This window comes from Rhinatrema bivittatum, chromosome 3 (genome assembly GCF_901001135.1).
Source record: "Rhinatrema bivittatum chromosome 3, aRhiBiv1.1, whole genome shotgun sequence".
Lineage (NCBI taxonomy): Eukaryota > Metazoa > Chordata > Amphibia > Gymnophiona > Rhinatrematidae > Rhinatrema > Rhinatrema bivittatum.
In genome coordinates this window covers 487,281,255-487,302,286 of record NC_042617.1, presented here as the reverse complement: position 1 = coordinate 487,302,286, position 21,032 = coordinate 487,281,255, and the positions used below count along the sequence as shown (strand labels likewise).

The following is a 21,032-nucleotide window of genomic DNA, read 5'->3' as shown; positions in this document are numbered from 1 at the left end:
CATGTGCTTGAATTCTTTATCAGAACTCCAGGCCAAGAGTTTTCCCAATTCTCTGTATACCACCTTATGGTCTCTGACTGGATACAAGGGTTGAATTAACACAATTTATACTAATTCACCCTCTTTTTGTTTCTTACAATGTATCCAATATGTGTGCATGCATTTCTTATGAAACCTAGAAATATTTTGCCAAACATCCACAGCTTCTGAAAAAGCTCTAGAGGTTTCACAATGCTTCAAACATCTCCTGAATTCTTCCATCTGTAATCAATCATGTCCATGCTATTCAGCATAGACTACATGCACACCATTTATTTCCCTTCCCCCCACCCATCTCCTTTTCTTTTGTTTATAAGAACGGGTATCACAGTGGTCTCCAGTTGCTGATAGAGCATGGTTCATCCCCTTTGGAAAATAACAAAAGGAATCAATAGATTCAACAATTTTATTACAACTGTTCAAAACTTTCTAAAGAGTTTTATCAACAAACTTTTTCCTTAAAGGACATACCAGTACAGTATAAAGCATGCAAGATTAAAAACCTCGCACATCACACACAGCTAAAATCGCATCCCATACATCCCAAACATACAACCTATATCCACACATACGTGATGTAATTCCCTAAAATACCTTTACAACAATAGGTATTTACAAGATGTTTTCTTTTTAATATTTTGTAAATTATATAAAAATAACACACAACACAAAAGCATATATCTTCATAAACCTCGACAGAGGCCCCCATTTCGCTGAAGAACAGCTTCTTCAGGGAGCTTTTTAGGATAAAAATTACAAAGAATCTTTAACCAAAATATGTCCACATTTTAATGATAGTGGCATGACCCTAAAAGGGCCTCCACTGTTGAGCCAAGTTCTAACAGAAAGATATATCTTTGGATGCTCAATAAAGGTTCTTAATGATTGGGGGGTTTTTTTTTGTAATAATGTCAAATCAATGATTTCTCACAAAGTGAAACTTGCAAACAGTTATTGGAAAGTCTGTAAATTCCAACGTTTAGTGCATTTGCATGACTTGCCGTAATTGGCTCTCCTTGCAAGGACATTGAACACCATTCAGAAATCAAATTTTCTGGGAACGATACTCAACAGGGATCGCCTCAAATCACTGATTTGCATGGCTATTCACTGTGGGGCAGATTTTAAAACCTGCGCGCGGGCGCAGATTTGTTCACAACCCAGCGCGAACAAATCTACGCAGCCATGCGCATGTTATAAAATCCAGGGTTGGTGCACAATTGTGCAACTTGTGCGCGCCGAGCCGCGCAGCCTGCCTCCGTTCCCTCCGAGGCCGAAATCGGAGCGGCCTCAGAGGGAACTTTCTTTCCGCTCCCCGCACCTTCCCCTCCCTTCCCCTACCTAACCCACCCCCCAGCCCTACCTAGAACCCCCCCTTACCTTTGTTGAAGAAGTTACGCGTGCCTCCCGTAACTTATGCGTGCCAGCCAACGGCCAGCCTGCGATCCCGGGCACAGCGGCAAATGGCCGCTGTGCCTGGAGGCTCAGGCCACGCCCCTTTTTGCAAGCCCTGGGACATATGCGCATCCCGGGGCTTGTGCACGCTGCCGAGCCTATGAAAGATAGGCTCGGCGCGCGCAGGGGCAGGCAGGGGCAGCTTTTCAGGGGTTACGCGCATATCTTACGCGCGTAACCCTTTGAAAATCTGCCCCTGTGTGCATGCTCTGTCCTTTAAGGAAAAAGTCTATTGATAAATCTCTTTAGCAATTTTTGAACAGTTGTAATAAAATTATTGAATCTATTGAGTCCCTTTTTGTTATTTTTCCATTATTGTACCACGTTTGAGATTTTTTTAATATCATCCCCTTTGGAGCCATGCCCATCGCTACCCCAAACCTCATAGTCTTGTTAAAACAAATATAGCAAACCTTTCCAGCACTCTTGATTTCACAGCTTTTAGTGCAGAGTGCATTACAAGTTTGTCATGTGCTGCACTGGAAACAGTTAAAGGGATCCTAACTCCACCAGTTTCCCACTGCAGTGTGAAGTAGAATACCTGAGTAAGGCTGCACTTAGAGATGTGGATACTTAATGCTGTCATACACCCAGCTGAAAACTCAGGGGCTGCACATTTTACTATTCCATCCACCCTGGATCCATTTCAAAAGCCATGTCATGAGTAACAATGCCTGCTCTTTGTGCAACAGCACATTTGTTTTTACATGATCTCTGTTTAAGTAGCTCTCTTAGATGCTGCTGTATTGGCAGTGTGCACAGATGTCACAGTGTGCACAGATGTCAGACATATAGGGCCGGATTTTAAAAGGGTTACGTGCATAAGGTACGCGCGTAACACTTTTAAAGCCCCCTGTGCGCGCCGAGCCTATTTTGCATAGGCTTGGCGGCGCGCGCAAGCCCCGGGACGCATGTAAGTCCTGGGGCTTGCAAAAAGGGGCGGGTGGGGAGCGTGGCCAGGGGGTGCAGTTTTGGATCGGGGGCGTGCGGGCGGTGCTGGGGCATGGCCGAGTGCTCCGACACAGCGACCTGTGTCGGGGCCTGCCGCGCCGGCGCGTGTAAGTTACTACTGCCCGGAGGCAGTAGTAACTTTTAAGATAAAGGTAGGGGGGGGGGGTCTAGATAGGGGGGGGGGGTTACTTTACAAAATGGCAGTTCCTAGGTTTCCTCTTTTCTAACATTGAACTGGAGAAAGAGGCCATGAGAAAAATGTTGTAGCTTCTATTTAAAATTTATTTTTGAAATGAATTGCTCAGATTTTCCGTGCTTCTGGAATGATGTTTAGATCCCCAAAAACAAATCATGCATCATACAAATCTGAGGCCCTGGGGGGAGGGAGGAAGGTGGTTATTAAATAACATAAAAAAAAAAAAAAAGAAATAGCAACTGCAAAAATGCTTTGTGGAATCCGGTTTTTTCTTTATTGAATACAGAAAGAAGGCACTTTTGTGGCATAAATCATACCCACAATTATCTTAGTAATTGAAAATAAAACGTCAAATTACACTTGATGTGTCTTTACAATGTTTCCCAGTGGATGTTTAATAGAGTCTTATTTAAAGAGGAACTCTGTGCACAGATTTCAAAGCTGGTTGCAATCTCATTGAAAGTACTGTATGGCCCAGGCTGAATGGTAACACTCCAGTGGCTTGTGAGCTAGGTTACCAGATTCAGATAAATTTATTGGCATGACAATGTTACATGTGTTGCTAAAGTAATATACGTAATGATTAAGTAAAAGGAGAAAAAATAATAGTTAAGTCAAGTTACAGGAAGTACAATATCCAAGATAAATCTCATGTTTTGGTGCTAGTCTTCATTGTCCTTAGATTTCATTTCTGGCATGGTGGCAAGATACCTCATATTTTGCCACCGTAGCTGCTGTTTCTCCTCAGTTTTTCCTGCTCATTCTTTTGTCAGAAGTCTTTGTCTTTTTATCCTGACGCATCCATCTTGTTCTTGCAGTAGCCGCATAAATGTTAGCAGGAAACCATCTCCACTCTGGGATATAGAGAGGCCAATTTTCAAAGAATATAAGAACATAAGAAAATGCCATACTGGGTCAGACTAAGGGGTTTCTCAAGCCTAACATCCTGTTACCAACAGTGGCCAATCCAGTCACAAGTACCTGGCAAGTACCCAAATATTAAATAGATCCCAAGTTAATATTATTTATTTACTAATAGCAGTTTATGGACTTCTTCTCTAGGAACTTATCTAAATCTTTTTTAAACCCAGTTATACCAACTGCTGTAACCACATCCTCTGGCAATGAATTCGAGCTTAATTATGCATTAAGGAGTAGATTTTCAAAACTTACGCGCGTGCATCCATGTGCGCACATGGACGCGTGAATTTATGAACACGCATGTTATAAAATTTCAGGTCTGCGCACGCAAGGGGGGTATAGTTTTGCAAATACGCACGGCGACACATTGAGGCCTTCTCCATGTCCCTCCCAGACCGCTCCAATTAAGGAGCGGACTGGAAGGGAACTTCCCAACCCCCTACCCTAACCTCCCTTCCCTTTCCCCTACCCTGCCCTCCCCCTATCCCTATCCTAACTACCCCTAATTTTTCTATTTTACCTTTTGCTCCTGCCAAGGAGCAGGAGCATGTTGCGCGCACCGGCACCGCAGCAAATGGCCGCAGTGCCGGGCGCCTTTAGTCCCACCCCGCTCTCTGGACCTCCCTGCCCCTAGACCGCCCCTTTTTAAAGCCCCAACACTTCACGTATCCCGGGGTTTACATGTGTGGCTGGGCCCGTTTGAAAATTGGCCTGGTGCACGTAAGGCTCGGCCATGTGCGTAAACCCTGGGATTTATGCACGCCGGGGTTTTAAAATCTACCCCTAAGTGAAAAAGAATTTTCTCTAATTTATTTTAAAATAGTCCTTTTATTGTCTGAGAGAATAACTGATTTACATTTACCTGTTCAAGCCATTTCATGATTTTGTAGACCTCTATCATATCCTCCCTCAGCTTTCTCTTCTCCAAGCTGAATACCCCTAACCTCTTTAGCCTTTCCTCATAGGGGAGCCTTCCATGCCCTTTATCATTTGGTCGCCCTTCTCTGTACTTTCTATAGTGAAACTATATCTTTTTTGATATGGAGCGACCAGAATTGCACACCATATTCAAGATGTGGTCTCATCATGGAGCGATACAGAGGCATTTATTCGACATTCCCTTCCTAATAATTCCTAACGTTCTGCTTGCCTTTTTGAATGCCACAGCACACTGAGCCGACATTTTCAATGTATTATCCACTATGATGCCTAGATCTCTTTCCTGGGTGGTAACTCCTAATATGGAACCTAACATTGTGTAACTATAGCAAGGGTTATTTTTCCCTACATGCATCACCTTGCACTTGTCCACATAAAGTTTAGGTCCCTAACATTTGGAGTTGGGCACCTAAATTGGCCATTTTGAAAATTCTAAATTTAGACTCCTATTTTCATGAAGAACCTCATTTAGAAGATTAAAAAGTGGGCGGCTAAGAGGGCAGAGTTAGGCCAGGGAAACAAATTTAGCGCCTTAGCACTGATTTTAAGAAGTAGGCACCTAATTTAGGCCCTAAATCTAGGCGAATGAATAGCAGGCCTACATTTAGGATCATAACTTTTAGGTGCTTAAATGTATGTGAATTTTCTGCTGAAAATTTAGGAACCTAAGTTTGACTGAAAATAGGGGCCTAACTTAGGTACCTAATTTAGATATGTAAATTTAGGAGCTCATATTTTTTCTGAATATCAGCCCCAGAGTGTTTTAGGAAACCACTGACCACTCTACTGTTGCTGACACAAAATGAATACCCATAGTACCAACAAACAGCTGCCTTCAAGATAAGAGAGCTCACGATTCAGCCTGCAGGGCACTTTCACCTGGTTGAACAATTAACTGACTTATGTTAAAATAAAATAGTAATTTTTATAATCCATTTTCTATGGCTAATAGGAATTGCCACAGTAGAAATTGTCTCATCTCTCTCCTTGGGCTTCAGTGTATCATTTTCACAGCATGGCCAAACCCTGCTAGCCTTTCAGTAGTAGACATGAATATAAAACTTCTGCACCACAGCACACAGCCATGTGACCTGAGTCCAGAGCCAGCCCAGCTGCCTTAAATTTTGGACAGTGATTTTACCTGTACATTTTTACAGTCTGTGAAATGTCACAATGACTTCATGACATAATTTGTGCATAGTGAGTACCACTAGTGTGAAAGTCTATGTGTATATTTGGTAAATAGAACTTTGGTGCTTTTATGAATAATAGAAAAATAAAACTTATAAAAACTTTATTTATTTATTTTTATTAATAGTGTATGTTCTGGTCTAGTCGCTGCAATTCTGGGAACACCTGCTGATGTCATCAAAACCCGAATTATGAATCAACCAAGAGATAAACAAGGAAGGTATGGTCATGACATTTTATTGGCTGAGCTATGACATCAAAGCATCAGGCAGAATAAAGCTTAATAATTAAAAAGGATAAGTAAAAGGTGTTGATGTATATCTAATTTTTCCTGCCATGGATGGTCTTTTTACAGAAGAAAAATTTAAAAGTGTGATTACCCTGTGTTATTATTTGTGATAATTGGGGGTGGATCCTAGGGTTGGTGTCAGATGACCACGCCTCGGGGGAAGATCCCGAGAGGGGCCACCGGTCAGGCTCAGAGTTGGGAGACAGACACACACTAGATCTTTTATTAAATGTATAGTGAACCATCAGAGGTGGCAGTAGTGAGCTGGAAGAGCCCGGCAGGGCTGTAGTCCCTCAGGCACTGGAACAGCGATCCCAGGATGGCTAAGCTGTAGAGAAACTGAATATAGTGAGTAGGCAGAGTATGCAGAGTTCAGGAACAGAACCTTGATGGTAACACTCACGCAATAGTCTCTTGAAGCAGCCCAGAGGCTGGAATGGAGTAGGCCCTCGAGGAGCGAGTACCTGGTTCCAGGGAAAGCTCTGAGAGAGAGATGGTAACTCACTGATGTTGTAGGCAGCGGTGACTTCCTGGCAGAAGTAGTATTCGGTAGAAGATCCGGGAGCGTTGGCCCTCGAGGAGCGAGTACCGGTTCCAGACTGCGACCTGATAAGCAAGAGAGAGAGCGAGGCCTCCGAGGAGCGGGTACCCCTGGTAAAGTCCGAGGAGGCAGAGTAGCAAGGTATGTAGAGAGTGAATCCCATCCGCAGCGATACCTGGAGGAATCCCCTTGCTAACTCGAATAGCTAGCAAAAATGAAGACCTTAAATATCCGGGCTTGATGACGACATCTCAGGGGGATGCCCCTGAGGTTCGCACCACAGCTGGTACTTGAGTCAGGGCCACGCCGTGCGTGCGCCCTTAGGCTTCAGGAGAACATGGCGGAAGACAGCATCTAGCCGGTCCGGAAACACCAGAGGAGGTTGGCAAGATGATGCTGCGGCAGCCAAACTTCCATCAACCGAAGAGGGAGTCGCAAAAGAGGTAAGGTGGGCGGAGTGGAGACGTTGGGCAGCGACAGTCGCAACAGTACCCCCTTTCAAAGGGCGATCTCCTCTTCGGGTACCAGGCTTGGGTCTGGAAGCATGCGCGATGTGGAACTGATGAAGCATCTCTTTGTCAAGGATATTGGTCTGAGGCTCCCAAGAGTTTTCTTCAGGGCCGAAACCTTCCCAGGAGAGAAGATATTCAAAAGTATTGCCTCTTTTTCGAACATCCAGAATCCCTTCAACTTTGAACTCTAAGTCGTCTTCTTCATTGATGACAGGTGGATCCTGAGATTTGGAAGAAAATTCGCTGAGTATGAGCGATTTCAGAAGTGAAACGTGGAAAGCATTATGGATGTTGAGACCAGGTGGTAGCTTCAGAAGGTAGGTGACTTTGCCAATACGTTGAAGGACTGGGAGTGGTCCCACGTAGCGAGGAGCAAACCAAGAGGAGGGTAGTTTAAGTCTGAGGTGCTTGGTTGACAACCATACCTTGTCTCCTGGCTTGAAGACTGGAGCTTGCGAATGGTGCACATCGTAGTCCTTCTTAGCACGGTAACTCGCTTTAATTAGCATGTCCTTTGTCTGAACCCACAGATTATGGATATCATCAGCAGTGGATTGAGCTGCTGGAGATATCATTGAGAACTTCAGTGGAAGTGGCGGTGCTGGGGAATGTCCAAAAACCACTTCAAAAGGTGACAATCCAGTAGATGTTGCTGGATGAGAGTTGATGGCGAATTCAGCCCATGGAAGCAATTTGGCCCAGTTATTCTGTCGGGACGTGACATAAGCTCGAATAAACTGCTTTATTGTTCGATTTATCCGTTCCGTCTGGCCATTCGACTGTGGATGATAGGCTGAGGTGTAGTCTAGAGAGATGTCAAACAATTTGCACAAAGCCCTCCAGAATCAGCCATGAATTGGGACCCACGGTCGGGTACGATGTGAGAAGGTAGTCCGTGGAGGCGGAATATGTGCATTATGAAGAGCTTTGCAAGCTCCAAGACTGAAGAGATACCAGGGAGCGCCACGAACTGTGCCATCTTGCTAAATCGATCTAAATCGATCCACTGTCATTCCTCCGGAAGTGGGTAAATCGACTACAAAGTCAGTAGCGATGTGCGACCAGGGCCATTCCGGAATTGGCAGTGGCTGCATCTGACCCAATGGTTGTCCAGAAGCGGGTTTGTTCTTGGCACAATTGGTGCAGGATGCCACGTAGGAATAGGTATCCTTTTTGATAGTAGGCTACCAGTACATCTTCTGTATCTTGAGCAGGATACGGCATTGGCCAGGATGGCCAGCCAGCTTGGAATCATGCACCCAAAAGAGCACTTTCTTCCTGAGTCTTTTTGGAATGATTGTTTTACCAACGGGTACAGACTGGGTGGATGCCAAGAGGATCTTCTTCGGGTCAGTTATGTGCTGTGGCTCATCAGGCACATCCTCCGAATGAAAAGAGTGTGACAGAGCATCTGCTGTGCTGTTTCTATCTCCAGGACGGAACTTCAACACAAAATCAAAACGATTAAAAAAAATAAGGACCATCTGGCCTGTCTGTAATTCAGACATTGTGCGTGGCGGAGATACTCTAGATTTTTATGATCCGTGAATACGGTTATTTGATGTTGAGCGCCTTCGAGCCAAGGCCGCCATTCCTCGAATGCAAGCTTTATTGCCATTAGCTCTTTATCGCCGATCCCATAGTTTTTCTCGGCTGAAGAAAATCTTCGTGAAAAGAAGGAACAGGGACGTAAGGCTATCGAGTCTCCTGTTTGGCTCAACACAGCCCCTACACCCACATCTGAAGCATCAATTTCGACGATAAAGGGCTTGTTGGGGTCTAGATGCCGCAAGAATGGCTCTGTGGAGAAGGCAGTCTTCAATTTCTCGAACGCAGAAATGGCCTCCGCTGACCATTTTGAAGCGTTAGCACCCTTGCGAGTCATCGCAGTCAAGGGTATTGTTAAAGAAGAATAGTTCTTTATAAAGCTTCGATAATAGTTGGTGAACCCCAGGAATCTCCTTAGAGCCTTCAGGCTGGTAGGTTGGGACCAATTCTTGATACTTTCAAGTTTGTGAGGGTCCATTTGAAAGCCTTCTTTCGACACAATGTAGCCTAGAAAAGGCACTGAGTCTTTGTGAAATTCACACCTAGAGAGTTTGGCGTACAGCCAGTGTTCGCGAAGACGGTGGAGTACTTGCTTGACATCTGCAATGTGGGTGTCCAAATCCTGGGAGAAGATTAATATGTCATCCAGGTAGATCACAACATTCTTGTACAGTAGATCCTGCAAGATGTCGTTCATTATATTTTGGAAAATGGCAGGTGCATTGTACAACCCGAACGGCATTACTAGATACTCTGTGGCCGTCTCGCGTATTGAAGTCCATTTTCCATTCATCGCCGCTCCGAATGCGAATGAGGTTGTAGGCCCCCTTCAGGTCGAGCTTTGGAAATATCTTGGCCCATTGCAACCGGTCAAACAGCTTCGAGATTAACAGCAAGGGGTAACTGTCTTTGATTGTGATTTCGTTTAGACCTCGGTAATCGATACATGGGTGTAGGGTACCGTCCTTCTTCCCCACAAAGAAAAAGCCTGCGCCGGCTGGCGACTTTGATGGTCTGATAAAGCCCTTCTGGAGATTTTCTTCAATGTATTCCGACATTGCTTTATTCTTAATGGCTGAGAGAGGGTATACCCGTCCTTTCGGTGGCTCAGCATTGGGCTTCAGTCTTATGGCACAGCCATAGGGCCTATGTGGAGGAAGAATATCAGCCGTTTCTTTGGAAAATACATCCGCGAAGGATGCATATTGGGGCGGCAGTCCTGGCATCACTGGAGGCGTAGGCATGCAAATGATAGGCGAAATTTCCTTAAGGCACCTCCCGTGACATTCTGGGCCCCAGCGGGAGAGATCCAAGGATGACCAGTCAAATTGGGGTTGGTGCACTTGCAACCAGGGTAACCCCAGGACGATAGGGTGCATGGCCCTTTCCAGTACAAAGAAGGAGAGTGATTCCGTATGGAGAGCTTCGGTGCAGAGAGTAACTGGTATGGTTTGGCAAGTCACGTCGCCCGGTAAGGGCTCTCCATGAATGGAGGATAACGGTAGTGGATCTTTCAACTTGATGAGGGGAATCCTCAAGTATTGCACTAGACGTCTGAGAATGAAGTTGCCTCCTGCCCCTGAATCCACCAGGGCAGGAGTCTGAACCATGACTGGTCCGTAGGTCAAGGAGACTGGGAGAGAGAGCGGAGGAGAGGGCGTAGTGAGGCCTAAGAACAGTCCTCCTGCAGGACATAGGCCCATCCGTTTTCCGGACGAATGGAGCATGTAGAGATATCGTGGCAGGGCTGACCACAGTACATGCAAAGGTCGTGCCTCTTCTGACGTCTTCTCTCTTTGGAAGTCAAACGTCCATAACCAAGTTGCATCGGTTCATCTTTTTCAGCAGCAGGGATTACTGGAACCATCCTAGGTGCAGGTATAGCACTACCCTGTTTCAACCCAGGTAACACCTTAGGCCGGAGTTCCTTCACCTTGTACCAAAGCTGGTGATCAATCCGAGTGGCCAAGGCTACTAATTCATCCAGCGAGTCAGGTGTTTCACCAGCAGCCAGCTCGTCCTTTAAACGGTATCCAGGCCTCTGAAAAAGAGAGTCTTGAGACATTTGGGGTCCCAGCAGAGTTCCGCTGCAAGAGTTTTAAACTCTATGGCAAATTCAGCCAATGATCTGTTGCCCTGCTTCAATTCAACCAAAGCAGAACCAGCGACAGAAGTTCGAGCAGGGTCATCGAAAACGGATTTAAATAAGTCCATAAATCCTTCTATGTCCTGCCAAATGGGGTCCTTGTGTTCCCACAAGGTAGATGCCCAAGACAAAGCCCTACCATCCAGGTATGAAAGGATGTAGGTAGTCTTGGAGAGAGCCATAGGAAATAAAGATGGTTGTAAGGCAAAATGCACGCAGCACTGGTTTAAAAAACCCCGGGTTTTCTGGATTTCTCCGGAAAAACGAACTGGAGCCACCAGTGGTACAGCAGACTTTAAAGTTACATTCTGTAACTGACCTTCATGGCTGGAAGCTGTGCCTGAAACCTTCAGTGTGTGTAGCTGATGTAACGCTGAAGTAAGTTTCTCCAAGGCATCTTGCTGCTCCGAAATGTGCAGGGCCAGGCCCAGTATGGCCTGTAAGGCATTGAACTGTGCCGGATCCATGGAGTTAGCAATCTGTTATTATTTGTGATAATTGTGGGTGGATCCTTGGGCAGGTGGCAAATGACCACGCCCCCGGGGGAAGATCCTGAGAGGGGCCACCGGTCAGGCTCAGAGTTGGGAGACAGACACACATTAGATTTTTTATTAACTGTATAGTGAACCATCAGAGGTGGCAGTAGTGAGCTGGAAGAGCCCAGCTGGGCTGTAGTCCCTCAGGCACTGGAACAGCGATCCCAGGATGGCTGAGCTGTAGAGAAACTGAATATAGTGAGTAGGCAGAGTATGCAGAGTTCAGGAACAGAACCTTGATGGGAACACTCACACAATAGTCTCTTGAAGCAGCCCAGAGGCTGGAATGGAGTAGGCCCTCGAGAAGCGAGTACCTGGTTCCAGGGAAAGCTCTGAGAGAGAGATGGTAACTCACTGGTGTTGTAGGCAGCGGTGACTTCCTGGCAGAAGTAGTATTCGGTAGCAGGTCTGGGAATGTGGGCCCTTGAGGAGCGAGTACCAGTTCCAGACTGTGACCTGAAAAGCAAGAGAGAGAGAGCGAGGCCCTCGAGGAGCGGGTACCCCTGGTAAAGTCCGAGGAGGTAGAGTAGCAAGGTATGCAGAGAGCGAATCCCATCTGCAGCGATATCTGGAGGAATCCCCTTGCTAACTCGAATAGCTAGCGAAAACGAAGACCTTAAATATCCGGGCTTGATGACATCATCTCAGGGGACGCCCCTGGGGTTCGCGCCACAGGTGGTACTTGAGTCGGGGCCGCGCGGCACGCGCGCCCTTAGGCTTCAGGAGAACATGGCGGAAGGCAGCGTCTAGCCAGTCTGGGGACGCCGGAGGAGGTCGGCAAGATGATGCCACGGCAGCCAAACTTCCATCAACCGAAGAGGGAGTCGCAAAAGAGGTAAGGTGAGCAGTGTGGAGACGTCGGACAGCGACGGTCGCAACACCCTGGGAGAAGACAGCTCATATGTGCTTGGTGGCAGGAAGAAAGAAGGGTGACCCCATCACTGATCCCCTGGGCAAAAACTACCCCCTCCCCTTAAGTTCAATAGCAATCCTCCAACCATGGACAGGGCTTTCTGGCCCCACCCTACCCCCATGACATCTGAAGCAGAGACAGTCCAATAAGGGCCATGCCAAAGGGTGTGCCCCTTAACATCGCACATAATTCACATGAGACACCATAATTAAAAACCTCTGAGAAAACACCACTCAGAAACTATTTATATGCCTTGACTATGATATACTTAAATTTAGAAAGAAACTATTTAGAGTTTCTGAATGTGGTACATGCTCATTTAGAGCAAATCTATTTAAAGATTCTGAACGTAACATACCTAATTGCAGAGAAATTATTTTGAGAAAAACTAAATAATTGTTCTTCCTGACTTGGAAATAAATTGTTAAGTAGTTCTAAATGTAGCATATCTTCAGTTGGAGAGAAACCTTTTGAAATGCTGAAGGTGATAGACCTCACTAGTTCCCCTTTAATCTCCTCATTCCTCAGCATTCCCACCCCCTACTTGACTCCACTATAATGTGCTTCAGCAAAGCCACCCAACCTGTGGAGATGATTTCAGGCAGGAGAAAACACCCCTCATCAAAACCAAACTGCCCTAGATGCTTTCTTAAGAACATAAGAACATAAGAAATTGCCATGCTGGGTCAGACCAAGGGTCCATCAAGCCCAGCATCCTGTTTCCAACAGAGGCCAAACCAGGCCACAAGAACCTGGCAATTACCCAAACACCTAGAAGATCCCATGCTACTGATGCAATTAATAGCAGTGACTATTCCCTAAGTAAACTTGATTAATAGCAGTTAATGGACTTCTCTTCCAAGAACTTATCCAAACCTTTTTTGAACCCAGCTACACTAACTGCACTAACCACATCCTCTGGCAACAAATTCCAGAGATTTATTGTGCGTTGAGTGAAAAAGAATTTTCTCCGGTTAGTCTTAAATGTGCTACTTGCTAACTTCATGGAATGCCCCCTAGTCCTTCTATTATTCGAAAGTGTAAATAACCGAGTCACATCTACTCGTTCAAGACCTCTCATGATCTTAAAGACCTCTATGATATCCCCCCTCAGCCGTCTCTTCTCCAAGCTGAACAGCCCTAACCTCTTCAGCCTTTCCTCATAGGGGAGCTGTTCCATCCCCTTTATCATTTTGGTTGCCCTTCTCTGTACCTTCTCCATTGCAACTATATCTTTTTTGAGATACGGCGACCAGAATTGTACACAGTATTCAAGGTGTGGTCTCACCATGGAGCGATATAGAGGCATTATGACATTTCCGTTTTATTAACCATTCCCTTCCTAATAATTCCTAACATTTTATTTGCTTTTTTGACTGCTGCAGCACACTGAGCTGACGATTTCAATGTATTATCTACTATGACGCCTAGATCTCTTTCTTGGGTGGTAGCTCCTAATATGGAACCTAACATCGTGTAACTACAGCTAGGGTTATTTTTCCCTATATGCAACACCTTGCACTTGTCCACATTAAATTTCATCTGCCATTTGGATGCCCAATCTTCCAGTCTTGCAAGGTCCTCCTGTAATGTATCACAGTCTGCTTGTGATTTAACTACTCTGAATAATTTTGTATCATCTGCAAATTTGATAACGTCACTCATCGTATTCCTTTCCAGATCATTGATATATATATTGAAAAGCACCGGTCCAAGTACAGATCCCTGAGGCACTCCACTGTTTACCCTTTTCCACTGAGAAAATTGACCATTTAGTCCTACTCTCTGTTTCCTGTCTTTTAACCAGTTTGTAATCCACGAAAGGACATCGCCTCCTATCCCATGACTTTTTAGTTTTCGTAGAAGCCTCTCATGAGGGACTTTGTCAAACGCCTTCTGAAAATCCAAATACACTACATCTACCGGTTCACCTTTATCCACATGTTTATTAACCCCTTCAAAAAATGAAGCAGGTTTGTTAGGCAAGACTTCCCTTGGGTAAATCCATGTTGACTGTGTCCCATTAAATCATGTCTTTCTATATGCTCTACAATTTTGATCTTGAGGATAGTTTCCACTATTTTTCCCGGCACTGAAGTTAGGCTCACTGGTCTATAGTTACCCGGATCACCCCTGGAGCCTTTTTTAAATATTGGGGTTACATTGGCCACCCTCCAGTCTTCAGGTACAATGGATGATTTTAATGATAGGTTACAAATTTTAACTAATAGGTCAGAAATTTCATTTTTGAGTTCCTTTAGTACCCTGGGATGCATACCATCCGGTCCAGGTGACTTGCTACTCTTTAGTTTGTCAATCTGGCCTACTTAACCCATGATCCCTGTCCACCCAAACAAGTGACTCTCACCCACCCCCTCCATTCAGCTTAGCCTACTTAATGTTTGATCTGCTAGCAACAAAGTTTATCTCATACCAGACCTAATCAAATAAATTCCATGTCCTCACAGAAACATGGATAGGGGAATGTGATGCTGTCCCACTTCTTCAGATCTGTCTACCAGGTTACCAAATGCACCAGACACCCTGGACTATGTGCCATGGTAGGGGAGTAGCTGCGATTTTTCACCATTCCTTGGCCCTAGAACTGGTTGCAAGCAAGCCTGACTTCTTTGTATTAAAATTCCAAGGAGAAGAGGGTCCCAGATTTTCCCCAATATATCATCCTCCTGATAATCAACCTGATTCCTTTCTCAAACTGTCTGAACTACTATATGACTTTGCTACCTCTTTCCACATACTCCTCATACTAGGAAACTTCAAACACCATGCAGATGCCCTTCCCAAATGTAAGGCCTTTAGCTTCCAATGTAACATGGATGAGCTTGGCCTTGCTCAACTAATCAAAGTTCCCATTCACCAGGGAGGTCATTTGATAGACCTGTTTCACTCCTCTGGCATTAATAAAGATCCTAAACACAGTAACAGTCTCTTGGACAGACTCCTTCCTAGTTTGGTCCACACTTCCCATTTTGGGTAAGAAATATACCGTATCCCCGAGCCTAAACCTCTCACAGAAATATAACCCTCAGCACAAGCAAAAACAAAGGCAAGCTCTTCAATCTACTATAACCACCAATTAATGGAGAACCAGTGGACCTGATTATCAAACATTGGATTGACATGTTCACCACAGTCATCAGTACCCTAGCTCCCCTCAAACCCAATCCAGCTAAGCTTCTCAAAAATGCTCTTTGGTTCCATGATGGTCTTCTGTTACTCAAACAACAATGCCATCAACTTGAATGGAAGTGGCATAAAAAAAAATTCCAACCTACACAGCTGCAAGGAACATGCCATCTGACTGGCAAAAAACCACTCTATTTCCAAACAATTTGAGATAATGAAGAACACAGAGAAAAACTTCTCCACCTAGTACAGAAACTCTCTAAAATTGATTCCTCAATATCAAACACTGCTATAGAGGGACCCACAACTAATAAAATTGCAAAATTCTGCAATAAATTCAAATTATATACTCCTCCTTTAACACACCTTCCCCCTCACTTCCCCCAATTCCAAACAACATAAGAAAGCCAGACACCCTTTCTACCAGATCAATTCAACTCTTTTCAGACTAGGAGTTGTTCAGAACAATCTTCCCTAAAGAGGATCAATTAATCCACTTACCCATTAGACCTCTGTATCCCTGAAATTCATCTGCATCCTGAAACAAAATTTAACTCCATGGTTAACTACCATAATAAACACCATATTAACTCACTCTAAATCCATGCTAAGGAAACTAGGCTCAGACCCCAAAACACTCGAGTACTATTATTCAGTCTCCAGCCTCCCCTTCTTATCTAAACTAGTGGAAAAATGAATCTACTTTCAACTCTTATATAAGAACAGAAGATATGCCATACTGAGTCAGACCAAGGGTCCATCAAGCCCAGTATCCTATTTCCAACAGTAGTCAGTCCAAGTCATAAGTACCTGGCAAGTACCCAAACATTAGATAGCAATATGGATAGGGGAATGTGATACTTCTTAGAAGAGACCAACATTCTTCACACTGACCAATTCGACTTAAGAAAAGGCCACAAAAAGGAATCTGTCCTGTTAGCCTTAACCAATAGCATCCATCTGCATGCTGACAAATGTGGCAACTCCCTCTTAGTTCTACTAAAGCTTTCTATAGTAATGAAGGCAGAAAAAGATCAAATAGTCCATCTAGCCTGCCTGGCATGTTTCCTATGGCAGTAACTGCCACTCTGTGCAGGTTACCCCCAAGCCTTAGGTTAAGAGTAATAATAACAATCAAAACCAAGCAACCATCAAATCCATAATAAAATTACTGCTAGCAACATTTTTACAGGGTGAGCAGCCTTTTTGATAATTCATACAATGCTGTTGCTTGAGTTTACTTTGCTTTTGGACTTAGCCGTAGAACCTGTCCTGTGCTTTTCCCCTAATATCTGTGTATCAGTACCTTGGACTGAAAAAGTCAGGGCCCAGCATTGGCTGGCATCTGAATCCAATTCCCCTTTTTGCTGTATTCGACAATGTCGATGAACTGTGCCTGATACAATGTTTGGGAGACATGAGTATTGGGCACAGGCAATGTTCCCTTTTTTTGGATGGGCCTTGTGCACAAACATTTTCTTTTGTGCAACTTTTTATAAACTTAGTTCAAATTTGTGTGCTATGAGCCAAGTGTGCCCAATCATGAATAATGCAAATATTATTGGGATTTTGAAAGTATTGTTTACATGATTGGTTTACTGAAAATAATTCCACATTAAGTTATTTTAGCATATCATTTGTTTTAAATAAACAGAAAATATCAAATATATTAAATTTTATTTTATATTTTTTAGTAGATAGCATATATATCTTTACTATATAATTATGCTATTATGTGCGTGATATGTTTTACTGTGTACATAGTGGTCATGAACTGTTTGCATGTGCACACATGCACAGCTTAGAGGGAGCAGAGGGTACAGCCCTCAGTTCAAATTGTTCCTGACCAACAAGAACACAGTCTGTCAGATGGACCAATAATGAAAAAAAAAAAGAGGGTGGATGAAAACTCACACCAAAAAGTCAAAGCATCGAACAAAATGAATATGAGAAAAATTAAAGTACACTATCTGATTATAAATCCGCTATTAAAGGTTTAATTAAGGCACAAAAGGCTCCAAAGCTGTATCAGTGTAAGTGCTGCAGGTCCCCTGACATGGACTATGTTTTGCACAAGCTATGTGGGGAAGGACTCAAATATGCAAAACACAGGCAAAATACAATAGAGGTATTACTAGCATCAGTAGCATGAGATATACTTAGTTTTTGGGTACTTGCCAGGTACTTGTATCCTGGATTGGTCACTGTTGGAAACAGGATGCAGGGCTTGATGGACCCTTGATCTGACCCAGTATGGCAATTTCTTATGTTTCTTATGAATTAAAACAAAAGCTAACAGCATAAAAAGCAATTAATCTAAATAGATCAAATATAACAAGACTTAACCGATGCATCAGTAGTAACAACATCTAAAATTCATTGCATAGCTAAATCAGCTCACAGCACATAAAAGAAACTTTTGAAAGAAGAAGTCATAAAAGGGCAGAAAAAGTGTACCAACAGTCCCATGATGTAACTTAGCCAATTATAGAAAAGACATAAAAAAAATAATCAAAAAGAAGAGATACAATGCCAAAGGTCAGGGTACTGAGCTAGCAAACAAACAAAATGTTGTGCATTCATATATGGATTAAACCGATATTAAAATGCAGATAAAACCACTCCCTACGAACCTCAACATTTTACCCATAAACAATATATATACAAATATCAGTATAAATGTAAAAGGAATTACTCAGAAAGAAGGCAAACAATTATATAAACCAAACATACATAAAATGCACAAATAAGCAACTAAAACTCACAGACCATTCAATATCTTGGTTCAAGCCAGAATGATGTAAAGACTGCAATGTATAAATCCAGCTGTTCTTTTTGGAGAAGATAATGGGAAAAATCTCTGTGCCATATAGCTAGCTTATAAAGATCAATTACCAAAAAGCAAAGGTCTTGACACATAGTGGGAGGTTGATACCCAAAGCTTTACCAAGAGAGCATCTGCATGAGCTTGCCTAATGCAAGTATAATGCTCAAAAATATGAGTTTTCAGCATCTGCAGTATTTTACAAATGTAGAGCTTCGGACATGGACAATGTGTGATGGTAAATGGAACCTTCTCTGAAGAGAGAGCGGTTTTAAGTGGTGTACCGCAAGGATCGGTGTTGGGACCGGTCCTGTTCAATATCTTTGTGAGTGACATTGCGGACGGGATAGAAGGTAAGGTTTGTCTTTTTGCGGATGACACTAAGATCTGCAACAGAGTGGACACGCCGGAAGGAGTGGAGAGAATGAGACGGGATCTAAGGAAACTGGAAGAGTGGTCAAAGATATGGCAGCTGAGATTCAATGCCAAGAAGTGCAAAGTCATGCATATGGGGAGTGGAAATCCGAATGAACTGTATTCGATGGGGGGGGAAAGGCTGATGTGCACGGAGCAGGAGAGGGACCTTGGGGTGATAGTGTCAAATGATATGAAGTCTGCGAAACAATGCGACAAGGCGATAGCAAAAGCCAGAAGAATGCTGGGCTGCATAGAGAGAGGAATATCGAGTAAGAAAAGGGAAGTGATTATTCCCTTGTACAGGTCCTTGGTGAGGCCTCACCTGGAGTACTGTGTTCAGTTCTGGAGACCGTATCTACAAAAAGACAAAGACAAGATGGAAGCGGTACAGAGAAGGGCGACCAGGAAGGTGGAGGATCTTCATCGGATGACGTACGAGGAGAGATTGAAGAATCTAAATATGTACACCCTGGAGGAAAGGAGGAGCAGAGGTGATATGATACAGACTTTCAGATACTTGAAAGGTTTTAATGATCCAAAGGCAACGACAAACCTTTACCATAAGAAAAAAATCAGCAGAACCAGGGGTCACGATTTGAAGCTCCAGGGAGGAAGATTCAGAACCAATGTCAGGAAGTATTTCTTCACGGAGAGGGTGGTGGATGCCTGGAATGCCCTTCCGGAGGAAGTGGTGAAGACCAGAACTGTGAAGGACTTCAAAGGGGTGTGGGATAAACACTGTGGATCCATAAAGTCAAGAGGCCGCCAATGAAGAGTAGGTGACTCACCAGAATGATGGCTACTGCCTGGAGACAATACCCTTATTCAATAAACATACACATGGTTACTGTGACTCCAACATCACTCTAAGCTTCAACAGCAAGAGGAAATGTGGAAAAAAGGATTTGCACTCACAAAGACGGGAGTAGCTGGCTTGTTACGGCGGTTACTACCCCAAACCAAATAACCAAATTACTACCTCCACCTTCCTCTATTCCTGATGCATTTCAACTAGCTTGATCACTCCATTCTTATACTTCACTTTCAATGCATATCCAGCATAGTTCTCTGCTTCAACGGCAGGGGAGAAGAAAAACTGTTACTTCACACATCCAGCAGAGCTCTCTCTTTTTTCTTCTCCCCTGCTTCAACGGCAGGGGAGAAGAAAAAAGGGTTCGCACTCACAAAGCGGGGAGTAGCTGGCTTGTTACGGCGGTTACTACCCCAAACCAAATGTACCTGATACTTCACTCTCGACGCATATCCAGCATGGCTCTCTGCTTCAACGGCATGGAAGAAAGACTGATACATCACGAATTTCCAGCATAGCTCTCTGCTTCAACGGCAGGGGAAAAGAAAAACTGATACTTCACGCATATCCAGCATAACTTCAACGGCAGGGGAGAAGGAAAAAGGATTCACACTCACAAAGCGGGGAATAGCTGGCTTGTTACGGCGGTTACTACCCCAAACCAAATGTGCCTGATACTTCACTTTCGATGCATATCCAGCATAGCTCCCTGCTTCAACGGCAGGGGAGAAGATAAACAACCAATAAGGGCTGTATAACATAATCTGGGTAAAAACAAATGGGCATGGGTGTAGCTTGCTTATTGCGGCGGTTACTGCCCCTACTACCTCTAACTAATCAAGCTAGATATTTCACTTGGATGCAGCTCCATCACCGCTCTCTGCATTAATGGTGGGGGTGCAAGGGAAATAGAACCAAGAGCTAAGAGAAACAGATAAGTATGAGAGAAAAAAAAATGTGTGAAGCTTGCTGGGCAGACTGGATGGGCCATTTGGTCTTCTTCTGCCGTCATTTCTATGTTTCTATATAATTACATAGACAATGCCTTAGAATAAATAGGTTGAAGAAAACCAAAGAGGATAATCATGGTGAGTAACAGAGTGAATAAAGCATGAAATAAAGACAGATCACAGGCTTTACAGTGCCCACCAGGGGGGTATCCAGTGAAATAAGGGAATTCCAAAACAAGGGAATAAAAATATGAATTAACCAGAAAGCCACAAAGATTACTCATCGGAAGGCAACACATGGAGGGTCCCAAAAAATATTAAGCAGTGGCAAACACAACCAATGACGTGTAATGATGTCACAAACAGCTTTACTAAAAGAAGAAAATGATAAAACGCAAGTAATCACGTCATTAATAGCAGGGACTGAAGGTTGAAACAAAAGGTCCCTGTTAATATAAAGGGCAACATTTAAAGGCTGACCTAATTACCATGCGACAAGTGCATGTTATATAATCGATAACCGCACGCACATGCGTGCCCGATTTTATATCGGCGTGCACGCAGGGGAGTATTTTATTTAAAAAAATGCACGACGACATGATCGGGCCTTTGCCCCAGTTCTTTGCCAGTCTGTTCCTTCCCAAACCCCCTATCTACCCTTCCTCCCGTTTCCCCTCTCCACCCTGACCCCTAATTCCTACCTAAC

The 21,032-nt window shown here is 44.0% G+C and overlaps 1 protein-coding gene across 3 annotated transcripts in view; it reads left to right on the top strand.

The window, feature by feature from the left end:
- Positions 1 to 21,032, top strand: part of SLC25A27 (solute carrier family 25 member 27) — a 156,919-nt gene that overhangs the window by 98,170 nt on the left and 37,717 nt on the right. For all 3 annotated transcript variants that reach the window (XM_029596063.1, XM_029596062.1, XM_029596060.1), the window contains one exon: positions 5,820 to 5,912. In XM_029596063.1, the coding sequence (XP_029451923.1) occupies positions 5,820 to 5,912 (93 nt within the window). The remainder of the gene's footprint in view (positions 1 to 5,819; positions 5,913 to 21,032) is intronic.